Source organism: Neophocaena asiaeorientalis, unplaced genomic scaffold (genome assembly GCF_003031525.2).
Source record: "Neophocaena asiaeorientalis asiaeorientalis breed wild unplaced genomic scaffold, Neophocaena_asiaeorientalis_V1.1 scaffold804, whole genome shotgun sequence".
Lineage (NCBI taxonomy): Eukaryota > Metazoa > Chordata > Mammalia > Artiodactyla > Phocoenidae > Neophocaena > Neophocaena asiaeorientalis.
The window spans coordinates 394,011-418,571 of record NW_020171833.1 but is presented as its reverse complement, the minus strand read 5'-3'; the positions used below and the strand labels follow the sequence as shown (position 1 = coordinate 418,571).

The 24,561-nt window shown below is 45.0% G+C and overlaps 2 protein-coding genes across 10 annotated transcripts in view; both read left to right on the top strand.

Moving 5' to 3' along the window:
• The window catches only part of ZMYM6 (zinc finger MYM-type containing 6), a 54,666-nt gene extending 35,289 nt beyond the window's left edge, over positions 1-19,377 (top strand). For 8 of the 9 annotated variants that reach the window (XM_024741411.1, XM_024741405.1, XM_024741382.1 and 5 more), the window contains 2 exons: positions 3,669-3,813; positions 6,378-8,317. In XM_024741411.1, coding sequence (XP_024597179.1) covers positions 3,669-3,813; positions 6,378-8,209 — 1,977 coding nt within the window. In that variant the 3' untranslated portion in view covers positions 8,210-8,317. Of the gene's footprint in view, positions 1-3,668; positions 3,814-6,377; positions 8,318-16,981; positions 17,085-17,629 lie in introns of those variants that run through there. The other variant, XM_024741439.1, reaches the window with a different exon arrangement.
• On the top strand, positions 9,602-13,083 carry TMEM35B (transmembrane protein 35B). The gene is made up of 3 exons (XM_024741609.1): positions 9,602-9,781; positions 11,014-11,194; positions 12,171-13,083. Exons 1-3 carry the CDS (start codon positions 9,602-9,604, stop codon positions 12,266-12,268), a joined length of 459 nt encoding a protein of 152 aa, XP_024597377.1. The 3' UTR covers positions 12,269-13,083.
• Positions 19,378-24,561: the final 5,184 nt, after the last annotated feature.

The following is a 24,561-nucleotide window of genomic DNA, read 5'->3' as shown; positions in this document are numbered from 1 at the left end:
TATATATACACGAATTTAGAAACAATCTAGGTGGCAGTTCAGATCAGTAGGAGAGATCTAGATTATTCAGTAAATAGTGTTGTGACAACTAAGTAGACATATGGAAGAAAATACAGTTAGATTTCTACCTCTTAAACCAAAATGATGTCTAGATGGAGAAAAGTTTTAAGTTTTAAAAAATAATGAAAGTACTAGGAAAAAGTATAGGAAAGAATTTTAGTGCGGAAGTGGGGAAAGTCTTTCTAAATATGTCACAGAACCCAAAAGCCATAAAAGATTTGTAAGGAAAATTCAACTACACATGAAAGACACATGAAAAAAACAAGGTTGCAATTTATGCCATAAAAGGCTATTTTTTTCCATATGTAGAGAGTTTCTGTGAGTCAGTAAGAAGACCCAACACCCATTAGGAACATGGGCAAAAGTATGATCCATCAGTTTACAGACCAGGAAATAATAGTTCTTAAACACATGCAAACATAATTCAACTTCAAGATTAGAGAAATGCCATTTAGAACTACAGTTTTATCAGATGGCAAAGATAAAAATGATGAATTACACTGTTAAGGCATTTTTACATATTGCCAATGGCAGTTGGTAAAACTGCTACAGAGGGCAATTTAGTAAAACCTATTAAAATTTAAAACGTAAATACCGTTTTACCCAGGAACTCCACAATTTTAAGAATTTATCCTTCAGGTATATTTTGCACATTCATTGTCCTTACTGCCAGTCAACCAAGAACTCCCAGACTGGTCAGAATTATTCCACCAAGGTGGAGGCCTCCGTCAATCTCTTGGTCAGCCTGCCTCTGCTGGCCTCCTACACGTACCACTCTCTGAGCGTCCATTTCCGCCATGGTCATGTGGCTCTGGAGAGTGTGGGCCACTTCTTCCGAGTCTCCTGAAGATGCAAAACCAGCGCAGTGGCTGTATCCTCTTCCAGGGTGTGCAGAAACTGTCCCAAGATGAGTGGGGTAAAATCCTGGATGCCATGGAAGCCACCATGGTTGTGGAGAAGAGCCTGAACCAGGCCCTTTTGGATCTTCATACCCTGGTTCTGCCTGTGCAGACCCCCATCTCTGTGACGTCCTGGAGAATCACTTCATAGATGAGGAGATGAAACTCATAAAGAAGATGGGCCACCACCTGACACACTGGCTGGTGTTAGGCTGGGCTGGGCAAGTATATCTTTGAGGGGGCCACCCTCAACTCAAGAAGGGCTAGGAGCCTCCAGCCCAGCTGCCTTTGAGGGGCCCCTCTGTTATCCCCTGGCGTCAGGGCTTCTGTCTGAGCCTCTTCCTGCAGCCACTAGGCAGCTTTTTAACCACGCTGGAGCCCTGTCCCAAGCCATGGACCCAATGGAAACAAGAAAGCTTTTGCAGGAAAAGAGAAAGACCTTGGTCTATGGATATACTAGCACGTGAAGAATCAATTTGTATGTAAGGATATTTATTGTAGCATTGTTTATAATAGCAAAAGATTTGTAACATTTAAATGTTTAGCAGCAGGGACTCTTCAAATTACATATAGTACATTCAGTGTATAAAGCTGTTACTAGGCAGCTTTGTATAAAGTTTTATGAAAATACCTCCAAGATAGTTCGCTAAGTGGCAAAGCAAGGTGCTGAGCCTTGCTAATAATATGCTACCATGTGTAGTCAGAAGCAACTTATTTAATTACATAGCCCATCTCTAGAAGGATGTATATGAAACTGGGAACACTGTGTTCGAGACTGAGTCTGGATAGATGGCAGACAGGTGTGGAAAACTTAACTTTTCATGTATACACTTTTATACCTTTTGAATTGTTACATCATTCAAAATTACTGCCTCTATCACCTATTTAAAAAGTAAATTTAAATAACAGTAGTACTCCCTTATCCGTGGGGGATACGTTCCAAGACCCCCAGTGGATGCCTGAAACCATGGGCAGTACCGAACCCTATATATACACTATGTTTTTCCTATACATACGTATCTATGATAAAGTTTAATTTATAAATTAGGCACAGTAAGAGATTAACAACAATAACAAAATAGAACAATTATAACAGTATACTATAATAAAAGTTATATGAATGTGATCTCTGTCTCAAAATACCTTATTGTACTGTATTCACCTTTGTGGTGGTGGTATGAGGTGATGAAGTGAGGTGAAAAACGTAGGCGTTGTGATGAAGTGTTAAGCTTTTCCCTTTGCACTTGAAGGACACACTTTAGGGCTTTTCTTCGGCAATCTGAATTGCCAGCATCACTGCTCTTGCACTTTGGGGCCACTATGAAATAAAATAAGGGTTACTTGACTAGAAGCACTGTGATACCACGGCAATCAAGCTGACAACCAAGATGGCTACTAAATGACTAATGGGCAGGATACGCTGGACAAAGGGATGGTTAACTTCCTGGGCAGGACAGAATGGGACAGCAAGAGATTCCATAGTGCTACTCAGAATGGTGTACAATTTAAAACTTATGAATTGTTTATTTCTGGAGTTTTCCATTTAATATTTTCAGACTGCAGTTGACCATGGGTAACTGAAACGAAGGAAAGCAAAACTGCAGATGAGGGAGGCTACTGTGTACCGTTCGGTGGTTTCCCATCATGCTTAAAGTACAATCCTAATTTTCTGTTGTTTTTTTTACTAAGACCTTCCAGGTCCTATACAAGTTGGCTTCTGCCGACCTTTCCAAATGTATCATTTTAGCCCTGGCTTAACTTTATTTCAGCCTTGTTCTTGTTGATGTTCCTTAAGCATGTCACGCTCTTTCCCACTTCAGGTCTTTTGCATCTCAGTCCCTCTGCCTGGAATCCTCTGACCTCAGGCATTGCATGGCATACTCTTTTGAATATTCATAAGGTCTTTGCTCAAATGTTTACTCCAGAATTACCTCTGCTCCACGCTGTCACTCTCCATTCCCTTATCCTGCTTTATTTCTTTCATAGCAGTTATTACTACCTGGAATTATACATTATGTATTTGTTTTACTTGTTTATATTCTGTGTCTCCCTCTAGAAGGTAAGGCCCATAAGAGCAGGACTTTGTCTTGTTTTCTGCTGTATGCCCAGGTCTAAGGACAGTGCCTGGCTTGTCGTAAACGTTCAGTAAATGTTTACTGAATGAAAGAACATGTTTTAAATACATTCTCCCACTCTGTTGTTTATCCTTCACCCTTTAAGACCTTTGTTTGCAAAAGTTTAAAACTTCAAGGTGGTCAGTTGTATCAACCTTTTCTACTTTATTTTTAACTCTTTTGTGTTTTATTTAAGAATACTTCCTCTGAGTTCTGGTTATTTGAAAATTCTCCATTGATTTTAAAGTTTTATTTTTTTCACGTTGAGGTCTTTAATCGATGTGGAATATTTTTTTGCATATGGTCTGAAGTTGGATCTAAGTTTTCTGAATAGCCAATTGTCCTAATCAGATTGTTTTCTTTGTTTTGATTGTACTTATTATTGGCAGAGTATTTTTCTTAAATCAATAAATGGTACTGATACTGATTGAAGAATTAGGAATTAGTATATATTTTCCAAAGCAACTTTCTTGTACCACTCTTTTAGAGAATTATATTTCTCTTGATATATGTCACCTTTCAACTGATAGCAATATTAGTCAGTGAGAAGGTTCTAAAAAAAAATCTCTCTGGTTTCTGGATTTTTTTTAACTAGGGAAGTACACAGACAGATGCCATGAAACTTCTGTCTTCCCAGTCTTTGAAGCTTTTAAAGAACAAAGCATTATTGTGCAAACCCGTCACACAGACCAAGGCCACCTCTTGCAAACCACATACACAACACAAGGAATGTCAGACAGGTATGTGTTGTTGTGCTTTCCACATGTAGTAAGTTTGTTTTCTGTTTTGTGTGCTTGTTTTTGATTTTTTAAGAAAGGAAAAGAAAGTCATTGACAATTTCTTAAATGTGAAAACAATTCTTGGATCACATACTTTGAACATCTAATTGATTCCTTTTGTATTTATTGTCATTAACACTAATAACTACTGAATTGAATCCATATGCACGCAAAGCATTATGTGTAGATTGGACAAGCATCTTCTCTACGTGTGCACTGCTTTTCAAATGTATAGACAGGCTATTATAATTACTAAGATACGAATTTAGTTTAAAGTATTAGTGATTTAACCTTGGTTCTTTTTTTAAACACTGAATTGACTTACTAAGAGTATAACTATATGTCTGAGGTATTGGTGATTAGGAAAATTATTTGAATTCATACTTGAAAATATTGTATACTCTTGCCCCAATCCATGTTAACTGCTTTTAATCCCACTACCCTTATGTTTTCAGTTACTTTTATAGGCTGCTCTGCCCAAAACATTTTTTGATTTTTGTTTTTAATGCTACTTTTACTTCATAGAATATATTTAAAAGCTTAGTCTGGGGGCTTCCCTGGTGGTCCAGTGGTTAAGACTCTGCGCTTCTAGTGCGGGGGGTGTGGGTTCGTTCCCTGGTTGGGGAACTGAGATCCCACATGTGCTGTGCGGCGCAGCCAAAAGATGAAAGTAAAAGCTTAGTCTGTCAACAGCTAACCATGAGTTTTTATGTAGGATGCCTTTCTTTTGGTAGGAGTCAAGAAGAATTCTGTTTTCCTTCCTCAGTAAATTTGATTGTTTTATATTCCTGTAAAAATGATACACTCTTTGTTTACATGAATTTATATTAAATACACGTTCACATGTGGAAGGTAGTAAGGGATCTGTGGACAGCTATATATGTGGGTATGTGTCTGCTTATACATTTTTGAATTTCTAGATTAAGTATTAGGATGTTTTCTGTATACTGTTGTAAACTACTTTTTCACTTGACATTGCACGAAAACATCATTCCACATCAACGTAAATTTAAATATACGTTGAGATTCTTAATGGATGCATAGATTCCAATGTATATAATGTATGGATATATATAATGTATATCCATTCTCCTAAGGTTGACATTAGATTGCTTCTGGTTTTTTAATATTATAAATAGTATTGAGTTAAGCTGTATAAATGGATCTTTCTCCACTTGTCTAATTATGTCCTTAGGATAAATCCTAAGTAGTGGAATTACTGATTCAAAAGCTCTCATAGAATTTTAAGGCTTAGATTTTGATATGTATTGCAAAATTGCCCTCCTGAAAAGTTATATGAATTTATGCTCCAATCAGTAATGTTTGAGAGCATCCATTTCTCTACACCTTCACTGACACTGGGTATTAAAATTAATAATTAACCCCCTTCCCCTCAACTTTAATTTTGAAAAATTCAAAATTCAGAAAGATTGAAAATACAGCACAATGTACACCCTTAGATGAATATACATAATGAATATACCCTTCATCTAGATTCATGAAATGTTAACTTTTTGCCAAATTTTTTTCTCCTCTCAGTTTTTTTCCCCATCTTTTAAAAAGTAAAATAGTATATTCTTTTTTTTGGTGTTAATTAATTTTTGGCTGCGTTGGGTCTTTGTTGCTGCACACAGGCTTTCTCTAGTTGCGGTGAGTGTGGGCTACTCTTTATTGTGGTGCGTGGGCTTCTCATTGCGGTGGCTTCTCTTGTTGTGGAGCACGGGCTCTAGGTGCGCGGGCTTAGTAGTTGTGGCTTGGGGGCTCTAGAGCGCAGGCTCAGTAGTTGTGGCGCATGGGCTTAGTTGCTCTGCAGCATGTGGGGTCTTCCCGAACCAGGGCTTAAACCCATGTCCCCTGCATTGGCAGGCGGATTCTTAACCACTGAGCCACCAGGGAAGTCCCTAAAATAGTTTACTCTTAACTTGGTGTATTCTATGGACATCAGCCCTAATTCCACTAATCTACTGAATACATGGCACTGCTAGGACACATACCACTGCCTACAGTTTTACTACAGTCAGTGACCAAGCTTTGGGCAAAGAGAAATTCAGTTTTTTGTTTTTTAAAAATATTTATTTATTTATTTAGGCTGCACCGGGTCTTAGTCTTCGTTGCAGTATGCGGGATCTTTTAGTTGCGGCATGCGGACTTATAGTTGTGGCATGCGGGCTTCTTAGTTGCGGCATGTGGACTTTTAGTTGTTGCCTGCAGCCTTCTTAGTTGTCTCATGTGGACTCTTAGTTGCGGCATGCATGCGGGATCTAGTTCCCTGACCAGGGATCGAACTCTGGCCCCCTGCATTGGGAGTGTGGAGTCTTACCCACTGGAGCACTAGGGAAGTCCCCAGAAATTCAGTTTTTAATGGCATCATGGAAGTATTATGGTTTGTGTTTAAACCTTAATTACTGTATGCTTTTGACAAATATAAATAGTAACAAAATGTAAATTTTAAACGTGGGGGAAAAACATAAAGAACATTGCTTATTTGTTCTTGAAAATAACAGTGATTCAAATATTTCATTCAGATTTATCTATGCCTAACGAGAAAAATGATGTGGAACTTGATTCTCCACCTGCAAAGAAAAAAAGAATAGGTTTTTTCCAGACTTACGATGTGGAATATTTAAAAGTTGGTTTTATTATCTGTCCGGGATCAAAAGAAAGCTCACCAAGGCCACAGTGTGTCATCTGTGGAGAAATTTTATCCAGTGAAAACATGAAGCCAGCAAATCTTTCTCATCATTTGAAGACAAAGCATTCAGAATTAGAAAACAAACCAGTAGATTTTTTTGAACAAAAATCTCTTGAAATGGAATGTCAAAACAGTGCTTTAAAAAAGTGTTTACTAGTTGAAAAGTCACTTGTGAAAGCTTCTTATTTAATTGCTTTCCAAATTGCTGCCAGCAAAAAGCCATTTTCCATTGCTGAAGAAGTAGTTAAACCATATTTAGTAGAAATGTGTTCAGAAGTTTTGGGTTCCAGTGCTGGAGACAAAATGAAAACCATTCCTCTTTCTAATAGTACAATTGGACACAGGATTGATGAACTATCTGCAGACATTGAAGATCAGCTGATTCAGAAAGTCAGAGAGTCAAAGTGGTTTGCCCTTCAGATAGATGAGTCATTAGAAATCTCAAATACCACCCTTCTTTTGTGCTATATTCGTTTCATTGATTATGGTTGTAGTGATATAAAAGAAGAATTATTATGTTGCATTGAAATGCCTTCTCAGATGACTGGTTTTGAAATATTTGAACTAATAAATAAATATATTGATAGTAAATCTCTGAACTGGAAGCATTGTGTTGGTCTCTGTACAGATGGGGCTGCAAGCATGACTGGTAGGTGTTCTGGTTTAAGGGCAAAAATTCAAGAAGTTGCCATGAATACAGTGGCATTTACACATTGTTTTATTCACCGTGAACATTTAGCAGCAGAAAAGTTGTCTCCGTGCTTACATGAAATTCTTATGCAGTCAGCACAAATTTTAAGTTTTATAAAGAGCAATGCGTTGAATTCACGAATGTTAACAATTTTGTGTGAAGAGATGAGGTCTGAGCACGTGAATTTACCACTTCATGCTGAAGTACGTTGGATATCAAGAGGGAGAATTTTAACAAGATTATTTGAATTACGACATGAAATTGAAATATTTTTAAATCAAAACCATTCAGATTTGGCCAAGTATTTTTTTGATGAGGAATGGGTTGCAAAGCTGGCCTACTTATCAGATATTTTTTCACTTATAAATGAACTAAATTTAAGTCTCCAAGGATCTATGACTACTCTCTTCAATTTGTATAATAAAATCGATATACTTAAGAAAAAGTTAAAAATGTGGTTGAAGCGCATGCAAGAGAATGATTATGACATGTTCCCTTCATTTTCTGAATTCTCAAACTCATCAGGCTTAAATATGAGCAGTATTGCAAGCATTATTTTTGAGCACCTGGAAGGACTTTCTCAAATGCTCAATGACTGTTACCCGCCAGAAGAAGACTTGTGTTCAGGAAATTTGTGGATAATTAATCCTTTTATGAATCACCAAAATAGTAATCTCACGGACTTCGAAGAAGAAAAACTAGCACGGTTATCGTCAGATTTAGGATTACAATCAGTATTTAAATCAATGTCTGTAACTCAGTTTTGGATAAATGCAAAGGCAAGTTACCCAGAACTCCATGAAAAGGCACTGAAATTTTTATTGCCTTTTTCAACTATTTATTTATGTGATGCTACATTTTCAGCTTTGACTGAGTCAAAACAAAGAAATCTGTTGGTTTCTGGCCCTGCCCTACGACTTGCAGTCACATCTTTCATTCCGAGGATAGAAAAATTAGTAAAGGAGAAAGAATAGTAATGTGCATATTGCTTATTATCAAAGTCTATACTTTTGTGTTAAATTTTGTATGAGATAAGTATCCTAAAATATAAATTCCTAATGTGGATGTGTGTTCTCGGTGATTAAATAAGCGTTTTAATAATTTTTCTCTTTTCATTGAGGAATTTAATAATTACGCATTTATACATAATTATATATAATAGTCCAAGGTAGAGAACTTAGCTATTTTATTGACTGATCAGATAATTTGGATTAGTGACAAAGATGTAGGTAATGAAAGGCCCAGTTTATAATGTAATAGCTAGCACACCTGGATGTTGAAACTGCTTGGTCTTTAGAAGCACATAGGACATTTCAGTCTTCAGCCTGCCGGCTACTTACCCAGCAGGTTGTGGGTAGGTAGAAAAAGATCCAAGCAGCTCGGCTATCAGGAAGTGGAAGCAGCAGGAGAGTTTGAGACCCGTTAGGGGCCTCTCTGGCTCTCTAGACCAGGCCTTGGCAAACCTTTTTCGTAAAAGGCTGGGTAATGAATATTTTAGGCTTCGCAGGCTGTAAGGTGGGAACTACTCAATTCTGCTGTTGCAGCACAAAAGCGGTAGACAATACGCAAAGTGTGGTTCAATAAACCACAGTTTATGAACTTATTTATGAACACTGAAACACGAATTTCATATAATTTTCATGTGTCATGAAAGCTGCCTTAAAATTTTTTATTACAAAATGTAAACAAACAAACATTGTTAGGTGAGGGAGGGGAAGGGAGTAAAACCAGAGCGCTTTCTGAATTTGTCATAGTTTTCTCATCCAGGTCTAGATAGATTTCCAGGTAAAAGCAGATGGGCCAGGAGTGGCCTGTAGGGTTTTGTTCAGTGAAAGCCTCTCTACCCATGGCTTTAAGAACCTGAATTTTCAAACACCTTTCCCATTTTAATTTCAGCTTAGAGATATAAGAGGGAAAATACATTTCAGGCAATGATAGAAAAGAACAACTTATTTTAAAATTACTAGTTATTGATTTATTCTTAATAATTTCATAAATTTACTAATTTACAAATAATTCTGAGTTCTTACATGTGCCAGGCGTTCTGCTAGGCCTGCTCTAGGCTCGGAACTGATAACGGCATTATCCCCATTTACAGATGCAGACGCCACTGAGGCCTGCAGAGGTTAGGTGACAGCTCAGATCGCCAAGCTAGTGTGGCAAGGGCAGGAGCGACTCCCTCCTCCCCTACCCCCCCTACCCCCCGCCGCGCAACGTCTTTTGACCATAACAGAGCTCTTCTGCACGTCACGTCCATATACCCATGTTTGATTCTACTCTGTCCATACTAGCTGGGAGACTTTGCCTGAATTCGGAGGGGCCCGTTTAGTTAAGAGCAAGTGGGCCTCAGTATCCCCATCTGTGAGATGGGGCTGCCCTGCCCAAGCGCCGTCTCCTCCCTCAGCCGGTGCTGGCCCCAAAGAGGGCGGCAACCCCCTTGGGGGCGAGGAGCTGCGGCTCTGGCGCAGGTCTTCCGGCCGCCCCGGGTCCTCCCTGGCCGCCCGCGCCCCGCGGACCCGCCTGTCTTCGGGCCGGACGGCGCTAGAGCTGGGGGGAGCACCTGGACAGCTACTTAGGCGTGGGCCCCTGCCTGGGGAGTTCCTCCGAGTTCACTGGATTTTCCCTGGAAGGGGACGGTCACATTCCCTTCCATTCGGGCATTTTTGGCCCCGGGCAAATCTAGAGCCGATGAGGAATACTCTGGGACCCTTGGGGAGGGAGAGGGACCGAGCTCCCTTTGCGCCCTCCTTCCTTTGCTTGAGTTCTTGGGGGTGTTCATGAGGCAGGGGTTTATTAATCCCTGCTTGTCAGAGTAGGAAACCTGCCCTGAAGGTGAAGTGTATCTGCTAAAGGTTACACAACTAGTCAAGAAGCAGGACCCAAACTTTAGATACTCTCCTAACTTAGAATCCAGAGAGCCCTTCCCAGAGCCTGAGAGGGAGGCCTAGAAGTTGCCCTTCGACTTCCTGTCTAGTTCCAGACTCTCCGAAAAGCTGTCATGTCCTTCTACCCACCAATCTGCCCAGTCCCTCAAATAAGCCAGACTTCTAGATCTCTGCCAGTTTCCTTCTTCCAGGCCTGGCTTAGGGTGGGGGGTTGTTTGGGGAAGTACATCCTCAGAACCCTCTTCCTTAGAGCACTGAGTAGGGGAGGTAGAGCTGAGGTGGGAGAGCCAGCAAAGGTAGCCAACCTAAGGGTCCAGGTGAAGTTGTCATGTGGCCCAGGACAGAGCTTGACTTAGCGAGCGAGTTGAGTCACTCACTTTGACCCCTTCAACTCCCCTTCTGTCTACTGCAATGAGAGCCAGGTCCCAGCATATGATATTGAGTAGAATCTGTTTAATGAACAAGAATCTCCCCTTCCATTCCCTTCCTCCTCACCAAATATTCCCTGCATAGTAGCCTGAAGAGAAACCAGGCCAAACAGAAAGAGAAGTGCCGGAGTTCCCAAGGCCTTGGCACTAGATGAGAAAGCCCAAGCCTAGCTTCCTCTTCCCGGAATTTGGGGCTGGGTTGTAATCTGGTGAGAAGATCAGTCCATCTCTGTACCACCATCCCACCCTTCTTGGAGCGTAAAGCCTGTTTTCTGATTCCAAAGCTCAGCCCCCCAGGGAGGCCGTCTCCTTTCCAGGCTGGCTGACCTTAGCCCTGGACCTGGCCTAGAGTAGTATCTCCTTTGCGGGGGGAGTTGAGGGCACTGGCACAGAATGCCTCTGTGGAGCATCTGGGCAGTGGATCCTTGGTGACTCTGGCTGACAGGCATTCCCTGCCACCCCTAGAAAGCCCTGTTCGTGCAGTTCGCTGAGGTGTTTCCGCTGAAGGTGTTCGGCTACCAGCCAGATCCCATGAGCTACCAAGTGGCTGTGGGCTGGCTGGAACTGCTAGCTGGGTTGCTGCTGGTCCTGGGCCCACCGATGCTGCAAGAGATCAGCAACTTGCTTTTGACACTGCTCATGATGGGTAAGGGGGGTGCAACTGGGCTGGTGAAATGGGGACTTCTAGGCGAGGGTGATAGCAAAAAGTCTGACTGTTCTTGTTACTTTTGCCACTCTTTTCCTCTGGAACCAGAAGCATTTCCTTCTCTATTGCAGTTTCCATGGTCTTCAGACTAGGCTAGGTGCTTTTTAAACTTAATATACTATAACCCTCTTCTATGTCAGATATACCTTCTATGTCATCAATTCTATTGGCTGCATGGTATTTCCATTATAAGGATATATTGTAACCTAAAAGCCCCTACCCCTTTCTCATTACCCCTACCCTGAGATGAGGGGATGGAGTAGCAGCCGCCACTGGACTCATGTGTCTGGCAGGTGGAAACAGAGAGCAAGGAAGCCGGGCCCCCTGACCAGAAAGGCAGAGGATTTCCCTGTGGCAGGCATTCCTAGAGGGCCCCCTCTTAGTGGCTCTGCCCACAGGAACTGCTGATGTACAAAGACAGCTGCTGCTTCAAAGGCCAGACATCTTCAGGCTCTTCTATGTCCCCTGACCTTGTGTCACCATTGCTGCTGCCACTACCACCCTTCTTCCAGGCTTTCTTTCCATTTCCACAGCTTCCTTCATTTTCAGATCTTTCCCACTACCTCCACCACCAATCCCTGGGCCTTCTTCCCTCCACTAGGATTGAGAAAGGAGAAGGATCAGGGAGAATCTGTTCCAAAATGCCCACCTACTCACCTTGCCCTGTTTGGTTGGATTGTTGCTGTTTCTTGCCATCTGAGAGGGTCTACGTTCACGAAACATCTGATTTCTGGTTCTGCTTTCTCTGGGAGGTCAGAGAGATGAGTGTACCTAGTTTAGGGTGTGTGTGTTGGTGGGGGGCAGTGTTCAAGAGAGGGCTTAAGGTGGAGTGGGTCAGCCTTGGCTGGAGGGCCCTGAGCTCCTGGATCTCCTGAGCATTCCCAGGGAGCCTCAGGGACCTCATTTTCCATTCCAGGGGCTATCTTCACTTTGGTGTCTCTGAAAGAATCACTGAACACCTGCATCCCAGCCATCGTCTGCCTGGGGCTCCTGCTGCTGCTGGATATCTGCTAGCTCTTAGTCCAAACTAAAAAGATGTTCAGACACCCTAGGAGGAAGTCTCCAAGTGCATTCAAGGAATCCTGGGAGTAGAGTCTGTCTTGCCTCCTCATGCCATGTCACTGCCAAAGCAGGAACATGGTGGAACACAGAGTGTCACCTTGTTAGCAGTACACCCAAAGTTGGCCAGCGTTGAAGTAGACATCTGGTCTACCTGGCTCTGCTTTGTCTCTTGGACATTTACTGCTCTTTTTTGAGGGGTACATGTTACATATTCTAGCATTCCTCATGTCATGTGAAAATAGAAAATAAATTTAAATCACCCAAACTTTTAATGCCCCCAAATAACTACTTTCAATTCCTTTGTATAACTGTACCTCCCAGTTTTTTTCTGTGGCTTTATACAGATTTTTTTTAAATGAAAATGAGACCATATATACTACTTTATTATCTGCTTTTCAAACCTAATACACTGTAATACCATTCTCTGTCTGTTTTACCTCATTGGTGTTAATGGGTGTGTAGTATTCCATTGTAAGGATGTACTGTAATGTATCTATACAAGCCCCCAATGAGAAACATTTGGATTATTCCCAGTTTTTTAACTATTGTAAACCTCACAGTTAATCATCTCTGCATATTTATTTTCTTTCCCTAGAAGTGAGGGTGCTGATTCAAAAGGCATGCACGTTTTTAAGGTTTTTATTATATGCTCAGAATTTACACATCGAGTACGGCAGAGTACTGAGTATACCTGCTTCTGCCTGCTGAGCCACGTGAGGTACTCCCCATTCTTTTTTTTTCTTTTAAATTTTATTTGTTTTTGGCTGCGTTGGGTCTTTGTTGCTGCACGCGGTCTTTCTCTAGTTGAGGTGAGCGGAAGCTACTCTTCGTTGTGGTGCACGGGCTTCTCATTGCGGTGGCTTCTCGTTGCGGAGCACAGGCTCTAGGCGCACGGGCTTCAGTAGTTGGAGCACGCAGGCTTAGTAGTTGCGGCATGTGGGCCCTAGAGTGCGCGGGCTCTAGGGCGCGTGGGCTTCAGTAGTTGTGGCATGGGGGCTCCGTAGTTGTGTCTCACGGGCTTAGTTGCTCCACAGCATGTGGGATCTTCCTGGACCAGGAATTGAACCTGTGTCCGCTGCATTGGCAGGCAGATTCTTAACCACTGTACCACCAGGGACGTCCCTCCCATTCCTTTTTTTAATTAATTTATTTTTGGCTGTGTTGGGTCCTCGTTTCTGCGCAAGGGCTTTCTCCAGTTGCGGCAAGCAGGGCCCACTGTGGCATGGGGGCTCCGTAGTTGTGTCTCACGGGCTTAGTTGCTCCACAGCATGTGGGATCTTCCTGGACCAGGAATTGAACCTGTGTCCGCTGCATTGGCAGACAGATTCTTAACCACTGTACCACCAGGGACGTCCCTCCCATTCCTTTTTTTAATTAATTTATTTTTGGCTGTGTTGGGTCCTCGTTTCTGCGCAAGGGCTTTCTCCAGTTGCGGCAAGCGGGGCCCACTGTTCATCGCAGTGCGCGGGCCTCTCACTGTCGCGGCCTCTCTTGTAGCGGAGCACAGGCTTCAGATGCGCAGGCTCAGCAGTTGTGGCTCACCGGCCCAGTCGCTCTGTGGCATGTGGGATCCTCCCAGACCAGGGCTAGAACCTGTGTCCCCTGCATTGGCAGGCAGACTCTCAACCACTGCGCCACCAGGGAAGCCCCCTCCCATTCCTTTTTATCTTGTGCACTTGAGAGTTGTAAAGCTAACAGAGATGGGCATTAAGTCATTTTACAGGACCTGAAACTGCCAGGGAAGTGCTCCTTGGACACCTAGATGGAGGCAGGGGACAGCCAACTCTAAGGCATGCTGCATGTTAAAGCAGTGCCTGTGATGAATCCCAGAGGTCCTAGGGAGTCAGAAGGGTGTGTGTGAGAGACAATTCTCGAGGGCAAGTGACCATGTTAGGGTACCTACTATCGCATCACCAACCATCTTCACCTCAGTGGGGTTCTTTTGGGAAGTGATGTACCTCCATAAGGGAAAATAGTGAAGAAAAAGAAATCATTTATTTATGCAAATACTCTAGCCACCAGCCTACAAATTGCTTTGGGGGTTAGGGAATGGCTTTTGGGAGCCCACAGGAGTGAGAGAAGTCTATGTATATTACTCCATTTCATCTTCACTATAGAAGGGTAATTTCTGCTCTGACACTGACGAGCTGGGAACCTCAGGTAAGCTAGCACTCTTAGTTAGGTCTTCTTGTGTCTGAAAGCACAGTGATGCAATCTCTCATAATAGTTAGGAGTGTGTGTGTGTGTGTGTGTGTGTATGTGTGTATACATATATATGTATATTAACACATATATATGTAGTAGTATATGTATACTACATGTACAGTGTGTCAAAACAATAAGGAAACTTTCTGTCACATAAGAGGTCCAGAGATAACATAGCTTCAGTTTCTTTTTTTTAAAAAAATAAATTTATTTATTTTTCTCTGCAGTGGGTCCTCGTTGCTGTGCATGGGCTTTCTCTAGCTGCAGCGAGTGGGGGCTACTCTTCGTTGCGGTGTGCAGACTTCTTATCGTGGTGGCTTCTCGTTGTGGAGCACGGGCTCTGGGCGCCTGGGCTTCAGTAGTTGTGGCTCACAGGCTCCGTAGTTGTGGCTCGTGGGATCTAGAGCGCAGGCTCAGTAGTTGTGCTGCTTTCAATTTATTGACTTCTGCCCTCAGGGTTACAAAATAGCTGAAGCAGCTCCAGACAACACATTTGCACATAATATCCAAAGGTGAAAAGAAAGAGGAAAGTTCTCTTAGAAGACCCTAGGTTTCCCCTTGCATCCCACTGTACAGAATTATGTCACATTTCCATTCTTAGACCAATCACTGGCAAGGAGAATGGAATTTCCAAGTTGGACTTAGACAAGTTAAGATTTACCCACACTGGTCAAGTGGTCAGCAAAGAAGAAGGGAGAGAGTAGATAGTGCCACTTATTAGCTTATTTGCAAATATGGATAATAATGGCAAATATTTTCATAGAGTTGCTGTGAAGATTTAGTGAGTTAAAGTGTTTACAATAGTGCCTGGTACATAATAAGTGCTCAGTAAATGCTATTATTAAATAGCGTTTGTTATTAAATAGCAGTTCTACAGATGAGAAAATGGATTCAGAAAGCTTAAGTGCCTATGTGTCAGACCTGAGACTAGAATTAAGACCTGGTTGACTCCAGAACCCACACTTTACACTGCACCAGTTGCCAAAGTTGGAAGTGGGCAGGTGTGGCACCCCTGCTCTTCAACTTGAAGGTAGATGGGATGATCGGTTCAATGTAATTAAATCTCCTTTGCTTCCCAGAATTGCCCTTCTGCATGAAAATTTTGAAGCCCTTGAAAGTAGAGCCTGGAAACCCTGGGATCTTGGCCTCTTACCATCCCCACCCCTTCCAGGATTCCATAGCCAGCTTGTCTCCAACCAGGACTTTGAGTAAAACCTCACACAGCTGGTATTAGATTGAAGGCTCCTATTTACCGAGGCTTGGCCTGTAAGCTGATTTAGCAGCCACAGGGCCCTTCAAGCTTGGCTGTAGGGCCCACCCAGCAGCTTCAGGAAAGGCAGGGTGCTGGAAGAGTAGGCTGGCCAGCTGGTATGGAGGAGCAGTTGGGATTGACAGCAGCAGGAGTATCTTCAGCTTTAGCTGTGCTGCCTCACCCCAAGGAGAAGCCAGGCCTTAGGAAACGGGCCCCCCAAACCACAGCCTAAGGCTTGGTCAGGTCGGCACAGTGACATTCAGCTGCGAGGCCTTCCTTATACTTTGCTATCTCCCTCCCTGTGCCCCCTTGCCTTGCAATGACATTCCCTTCCCTTGGGGCCCTGGCTGCACCCCACAAACCCTGCTCACAGCTGCCACAGGTGGACTCCAGCCCTTCCAGCTGTTGAGCCCATTCTTCATGTCGTGTCTGGGGATTAGTCAGTTGATGGGAGGGCCTAGGATACGTGGGTGGCAGTGGATTCTGATCTGTCTCAGCTCCTTAAACCCAGGCCCCCAGGAACCCAAAGAGATCTGCAGCAGCCAGAGCAGCAAGAGGTAAGAGAGGAGTGATCTGGTGGGAAGGCGGGGAGAGGTTCAGGGTGGGATGGTTAGGGCCAGAGCCATGGTGGGCCGAGCTGAGCGCAAGGGGCAGAAGGGAATACACTCACTCAGGGTCCCAGAAAGGACTGGAGCCTGAGAGATTCAAAGGTAGGAGTACAAATTTTGGTATTGGAGGAACCATGTTTTGAAACACCCTAGGAGTGTGACTATGTGCCACAAATAGGAACAGGACATTGGCTTGTGCACTTATCCCCCTTGGGGAGAGGGGGAATATGCCCAGATGTGTTTGTGCTGTTGTGTTTGACTGGGGTGTCCGTGTCTCTAACGCTGTGTGTGTGCCTGTGTGAGTGTACACATTTATCTCTGTGCTGCCTAGAGGGGAAGGGAGCGTATCTCCCCAGTGTCAGCCAGTGCTCAGAGTTTTACTTATGTTTTCTCATAATCCCCCCAAAAACACTGTGAGGTAGGTGTTTTAATCTCCATTTTACAGCAGAGAAGACAGGCTCAGTGAAGCTGAGTAATCTGCCCGAGGTCATATGGCAGATAAATGTGTGTATCTAGGATCTGCCTGATTCCCGGGTCTGTGCTCTTTGATTTGCTGTCCAAAGTTTTAAATCAGACCCAGGACTTCTTTGTGGTCAAAAGGCAAGGGGGAAGGAAATAAGACTGGAAGGCCTGTGAGATGTGAAACCTTTTCAGCTCTGCCCAGGGTGCTCCAGGCAAGCTCCAGGAGAGGACCTTCACCAAGGTAAGTCCAAGGTCACTGTGCATGGGCCTGCCTCTGGGTCACTGCATCCTAAGTCCATAACTCCATCCACGCCTCACTCTCCCCCCTACTGATCTGGATGGCACTGGAGCAGGGAGGCTTGGGCTTTTTCTAGGAAGGACCCTATATTCCAGCCTGGTTTCTCCATAACTCCCTGTTGGCTCAGCCTTGCTTAGGCTTATTAATGCACATACCTGGGCACCACAAATCAGAACCGTACACCATCTGTGAGGGACACCTTCACCCTCCCAGTCACCAGGGTTGGAAATTTCCAAACTACCTGGGATTCCTGTCTCTTCCTCATTTTCTACATCTTGTCACCAAGCTCATTCTACTTCAGATAACTCTGGAGCCCATCCCCTCCTGTCCATCCTCAGCTGGTGCTGGCTGTGCTCAGGCCTCAGCCCCTCGCCGGGCTTCCCACCACCACCGACTGAGGAAAAGAGGATGGGGGTCGGGTGGGGGAAGGCGGGATGGAGGGCTCTTGTATGGCTAACCTCCATGGTGACCTCTCTTCCTCTTGTTAGCCCAAGGTCCGAGATGAACAGCAGCGCTGGGGACCTGGGTGTTGGTGCTGGCGGCTGTAGCCCCTGGGGCGACCCTGCTGGCTTCATTGTGGTGCCCACAGCCTACGCCTTGGTGCCGGGCCTGGGGATGCCGGCCAACGTGGCGGCCCTGGCAGTGTTCGTCCGCCGCGGCAGGCGCCTGGGCCAGGCCCTGCGTCTCCACCTGCTCAACCTGGCCATGGCCGACGTGCTCGTCATGCTCACACTGACGCTGTGGCTCACCTACTACCTGGGCCTGACCCACTGGCCCTTCCCGGAGGCTGCCTGCCGCGTGGCCGGGACCACCTACTGCGTGTCCACCTACGCAGCCTTGGCCTTCGCAGCGCTCACCAGCGTGTGCCGCTGCGGCTCGGTGTGCCCACCCAGCCCTGCGCCGCTGGGGTCCCGCCCGCGCCACGTGTGCTGCTGCCCAGCTGGCCGGCCAGGCCTGTGCCGCACCCTCGCTGGCCACCCCGCATGCGCTGCGCCCCAGGCCGGGCAGCGCCAGCGCGGGCCTGGCCTACGCCACCGTGGCCTTCTTCCCCGCCGCCTTCCTGCTGGTGCTTGCGGCCTATGTGAGCTTGGCGCGGGTGCTCGCGGCGCCCTCGGGCCCGGGCCCGGCCCTCGCCCCAGCCGGTACAAACCGGCGCGCGGCCAGGACCATGGTGCTCGGGCACCTGTTGGTCTTTGCCCTCTGCCTGGCGCCCTACCACCTGCTGCTGGCGCCCTGGGTGGCCGGGCAGGAGGGCACCGTGGGCCGCGACGACAGAGGGTGCCAGGCCACCTCCACACTTGACGTCCTGCACACCCTCAGCCTGGCGCTGCTGAGTCTCAACAGCTGCTTGGACCCGCTCATCTACTGCTTCTCTGTGCGCAGCTTCTGCCAGGACTGCTGGGCGCTGAGCTGCCTCCCGGGGGTAGGGAGGTCCGGGGCACACTCGGTCTCCTTGGCCTCCACGGCCTCCTCCTAGAGAGCCCCCTGGCCTGCTGCCTGCTTCACCCCTGCCACCCTCCCAGTGGCGTCCTGGGTGGTGAAAGCTCTTTGCAAGGACCTAGACTCCAGTCCTGACGCAGCCACATACTAACCGCCTGTAGTTGTAGACCTCCGGGCTCTGTCAAAAGGGGAAAGAACATTCTTTGTTGACCCGAATGTTTCCTAGACTTTGCCAGTGTTTGGATACAGATAATATGCCATTGCTTTCAAAATCTCTGGGGATAAACCCCAAAGTCCTAAACAGGGCCTACAAGGGCTAACTGCCTCCTGCTTCTCTCAGCATCCTCTCATCCTCATTTTCCCTCTTCTCCTCTACCACATCTGCCCGTCTCCGTGGGTTGAGTCACCTTATCAGTCCCTGGAACAGACCAGTTTCCTCCTCTTCAAAGCCTTTGCAACTGACTGCCAGGAATGATGTCCCTCTGTCTCCTTTTCTAAGTTAATTCCTTTCCATTCTCACTTCTTCAAACGTAGCTGTAGGGAAGCCTTTCTTGACCAGCACCACATACACCATTCCCTAGACTGGGTTAGATCTGGTTGTTCCTTTATAGCTCTTTCCACAATTGCAATCAAGCAATTAACTGGTTAGTTCTTTTTTTTTTTTTCTGTTGTTCTTTTTCTCTGTATTTATGTTGATCCATAAGAGAGTGCCATTTTTGTAGACCCAAAAGGGTTGAATAGTGGCAGTTTTTATTTTCATCCAATTCAACTTAATAAATTCCATGTTTGTCTTATTTACTGCTTGCTACTGTCCCTTGCATGTAGTAAGACCTCAGTATGTCAGATGAATGCATGAAACCTGAATATCATTAGCTTAAAATGCTCAAGGACTCACTTAGACATTCTAGTCTCCGGTAGATTTTCCTCAAGTGTTTCTGGGATTCTCCAAGCTTGTATTACCAGATGCATTCTTTTTGTTTGTTTGTTTTTGTTTTTGTTTTTTTGCGGTACGCGGGCCTCTCACCGCTGTGGCCTCTCCCGCTGCGGAGCACAGGCTCCGGACATGCAGACTCAGCGACCACGGCTCACGGGCCCAGCCGCTCCGCGGCACGTGGGATCCTCCCGGACCGGGGCACAAACCCGCGTCCCCTGCATCGGCAGGCAGACTCCCAACCACTGTGCCACCAGGGAAGCCCCCAGATGCATTCTTGAACCAGTCCTGATGATTGCTTCCGTCTGCAGTTGCTGGTTACCCATGACTCTGCCATCACCTCCACTGTCCCAAGAGTCCTGTGCCAAGACTTGGTGATAACCAAGCTGGAGATCCATCCTGCCATTAGCTGGGACAGGGATCCGCCAGACTTGCTGCCTTCCGCTTCAGCTGAGCCGGGACTCTGTCACTGGGTGCAAATCCCTGGCAATGGTTCTGGCCACCAGTGCTTTCCCTCCTCGTGCCTTGATGACTTAGCAGTTGGCTTCAACTGCTAAGGGAACCACTCCCTCTCCTCGGCCATGTTATAGGGAGCCCCATAACAAGACTGCTTGGGTCTCAAGCTTAATGAGTGAGGGCAGCGTGTTCATGTTGCCAAGTCAGATGGGTCAGGAAGGGTTCACCAATCAGCTACCATGTCTTACTGACCTCAGGTCCTATTGCTGAATTTGCCTTCTAATGGTAAGTTTGAGAAATTTCTTTAATTTTTGATACATTACCTTTCATTGTTCCCTTATTCCTTCTTTAACTGTTTTCTTTTACATTTAAAAAATAATACATGTTCATGAAAAGAAATTCAAAGCAGTAGAGAAAAATGCAAAATCAAAAATAAAGCTTCCCCCAGTGGTAACCACCATTCACAGTTTCTTGTTGTATCTTTCCAGAGATTTTCCATTACAGTACAGATATAAGTATAGTCAATTTCCTTCAGAAAGCCACAAATGGGATAGTGTTACAAGGCTCTTCTGCACTTTTCCTCATTTAATGTATCTTGTACCTCTTTTTATATCAGCACGTATAGATCTACCTCATTCTTTTTAATAGATGCAGAGTATTGATTTCACTCAATTGGTCCCCCTGTTGATGGGCGTTTTTTTTTATTGGAGTATAATTGCTTTACAGTGGTGTATTAGTTTCTGCTGTATAACAAAGTGAATCAGCTATACATATATTCCCATTTCTCCTCCCTCTTTTCGTCTCCTTCCCACCCTCCCTATCCCACCCCTTGGGCATTTGTTTTACTGTGATAAATAATAATGCATTGAGTGTCCCTGTCCACAAATCTTTGCATACTTGTAAATCTGTAGAATAAATTCCTGGCAGTGAAATTGCTGCGTCAAGGAGTATGTGTGTGCACTTAAATGGTTTAATTAAATCACCAAATTGCCTCCAAAAATGTAGCACCAATTACACACCCATCAACAGCTCGTAACAGTCCCTGTTTTATCACACCCTCACTAGGACTGGATATTGTCACCTGCCTCCTTCTTGAATCTGGACTCCTGTCTGCATTTCAACTGTGGGCATGGTTAATTTGTTTCTTTTTCCTAGAAGGCTTCTCAGTCTCCTCCATATCTGAAACCTGCCAGTGGGGGCAGAAGTGGGAAGGGAAAGGGTATCACCTGAGACCTCATACCAGCCAAACGCCTGTCTTGCTTGCTAGAGGAATTAAACAAAAGCCCAAATACACATTGGTAAGTCCACAGTAATTGTCATCTCTCCTTCCTTGGGAATTAGGTTGGCTCATTCCATGCAACACTGACCATCATCTCAGGCCAAGGCCAGGAGGCAGCCTGGGCCCACGTCATGAATTCACTTGCTCTGGTGGAATGAATTGCTTGGCCCCAGGGGCTGTGCAAAGCTGGGTCTCTGAGAAAAGATCTCGTGTCCACGCTAGAGCCAGCTGAATCCCCTGAGGCCAAATTTGATTCTGTTCAAATAAAAAAATGATTCCCTGTGGCATCATCCATCCCCGTGGTCTTGTACTATCTTGCTTTTGATGTGACTTTTCCCTTAGTAGTCAGTTTCCTTTGGGAAAGGTCTAACTTAGTCTTCTGTGTCTGACCTGAGGAAAAAGAACTTGAGAGTCGATTGCCTCTGGGAGCTCAGACACAGTGGAAGGAAGGCCTCTGTTTGGAGTTAGTGCATTTGGGAATCACCCTCCCCTCTCCCTGGTGATTCAGGAGAGTAGGAACCTGGGGTGAGGACCCAGAGGCAAAGAGCCTGAGGGATGAGAGAACAGACGGCTTTGTACTGTCAATCCTTTCGGATTCTTTTTGCCTTATTTATTCTAAACTTTCAAGAATTTGACCCAAGACCCTCCCTCAGTCCAGGATGGAGAAGAGGGAGCCCAGGTTGGTCCTTGATTAGATGCTAGACACCCTCTTTCTCCAGGATCCAGGGAAAACTCATCTGCCAACTGTTCCCAGCAGCTGGGGGAATCTAGGGTATGTTTTCAGTATGCCCTGGACCCCGCTACCTCTTGTAGGGCCAGGAACGCCCAATTCCCACCCCTACCCACCCAGGCCACACCCTGTAGCTGTGGGGTCCAAACGTGGTGCAGAGAAGATGCTCCTGACACAGAATGAAGAACGCTTCCTTTCCTGCTGGAACCCGCTCTCTCCTTCAGCTCAATTACTGTCCAGGTCTCTGAACCCAGCCCAAGCCCGTTCCTGCCTTTGGCTAGGGCTGGTCCAGGTCCTCGGCTCTGCACACGCCAGCCTAGGGCCCCTCAGCCAGCCGTGCTTCTTCAGTGACCCTGCTTGCTCTTCCTGAGTCCGCCCCTCCGGACCAGCCTTGCCTGCCCCTGCAGGAAGCCTGTCACACCTCAGCTTGATTTCTCTATTGTATTCAGGCCCTGGCCCCAGGCGCTCTCTCTGCAGCTGATTCTTTGCCTTGACATCTATTTCCTTCTCCTCTAGCCTTGGAAGGAGGATAGTGTTTTCCCTCTGGGTTTTGCAGATACCCCTGTGGCTGCAGCTGTCTTTCACTGGTCCTGAAACCAGCTCCATGGACTACATTCCAGCTTCAGGGACTGGGACCTCCTCCCCAGACCAATCACTCCAGGGCTTTCCCAGGCCTGCCCTTTCCCTCTGCTGTATGGAACATGCCCACCATCTGGCCCTAATGCTGTCGTTAAATCATGCTTCTTTGCCCCTAATTTTCCGTGAGCACCAGGCTAGCTCTGAAATGTACTTGTGGTTGGGGTGCTGGGCTCACGCTGGCCCCTAGCATTGGTGGGGTTCTGGGTGAGCGTGCAGAAGGAGGCCCAGATCCTATATGTCTAAATATTTACAAGTTATAAATTAAGCAAACACATTTTTAAATGAAATGCATTCCATTCATCTTCCTTGAAAAATATACCTTCATAATGACAGAATAGAAAAATACATTTAAAGTTGTGGTTTTCAAGACTGAAAATCAGCAAATTATCAAAGATGAGAGAATCTAATTTTACATATTATGTTCAAACATTGTATTTGGGTGGTGTATGATAAATTATTATTACAGAAAATTTAATTATTTTAATTTCATCATATAAATCACCGTTATTCATAATATAAATATTTTTTACCATTTCTTCAAGCCATTTCTATACTCATACAGAAATTCTTAAGTTCTTTTTTTCAAAAATTTCAATAATTTACTGTTATTTTATTTATTTAATTTTACTTATTTATTTATTTATTTATGGCTGGGTTGGGTCTTTGTTGCTTCACCCGGGCTTTCTTTAGTTGCGGCGAGCGGGGGCTACTCTTCGTTGCGGTGCACGGGCTTCTCATTGCGGTGGCTTCTCTTGTTGCAGACCACGGGCTCTAGGCAGGCGGACTTCAGTAGTTGTGGCACTCGGGCTCAGTAGTTGTGGCTCACGGGTTCTAGAGTGCAGGCTCAGTAGTTGTGGTGCTCGGGCTTAGTTGCTCCGTGGCATGTGGGATCTTCCCGGACCAGGGCTCGAACCCTTGTCCCCTGCATTGGCAGGTGGACTCCCAACCACTGCGCCACCAGGGAAGCCCCTATTTCACTTTTAAAACTAAAACATATATCTATACATATCAGAAAATGTTTTTTTTTGAAATTGAGAAACACTGCATGTGAAATATACAACCAAAGTGAGGTTTCAATAAAATATGAGGCAATTAGAACAATGAAAGGAAAATGTCTGACAATGAATAAGATTCACAGACATAAAATCTCAAAACTAATTTTTATACAGACTACTTTTTGGGTACTATAGATTGAGGTATAACCTTGATTGAAGAGAGATCTGGACAAATTTAGCAACGAGTCGTCATTTTCTGTTATTTTAAAATAACAGTCCAGGGACTTCCCTGGTGGCACAGTGGTTAAGGATCCGCCTGCCTATGCAGGGGACACGGGTTCGAGCTCTGGTCCGCGAAGATCCCACATGCGGCAGAGCAACTAAGTCCGTGTGCCACAGCTACTGAGTCTGCGCTCTAGAGCCTGTGAGCCACAGCTACGGAGGCCTCGGGCTGAAGCCCACTCGCCACAACTACTGAAGCCCGCGTGCTTAGAGCACGTGCTCTGCAACAAGGGAAGCCATGGCAATGAGAAGCCTGGGCACTGCAACAAAGAGTAGCCCCTGCTCACCCCAACTAGAGAAAGCCTGCGCGCAGCAACAAAGACCCGACGCAGCCAATAAATAAATAAATAAAAGTGAAATAGGTAACTCTTATGTTTCTATAAACTTTTACTAACATTTTTTTTTACTAATATCTCTTTAAAATTAATATATTTTTCCACCAATGAACATGGTTTGTTCTTTATTGGAGAATTTTATTTGTTTCATTTAACTTTTCTGATACATATCATATCTTAAGTAAATTAAATGTAATTGATTTAATGGCATTTAGTTGAGATTTCTACCATGTGTCTGAGAGTGGTTCTGAGGTCATATTTGATGTGTTTCATCAATATATTCTATCTTTGGGCATGTCCAGAAAATATGGCGTATAATCTTTGAATTACTCC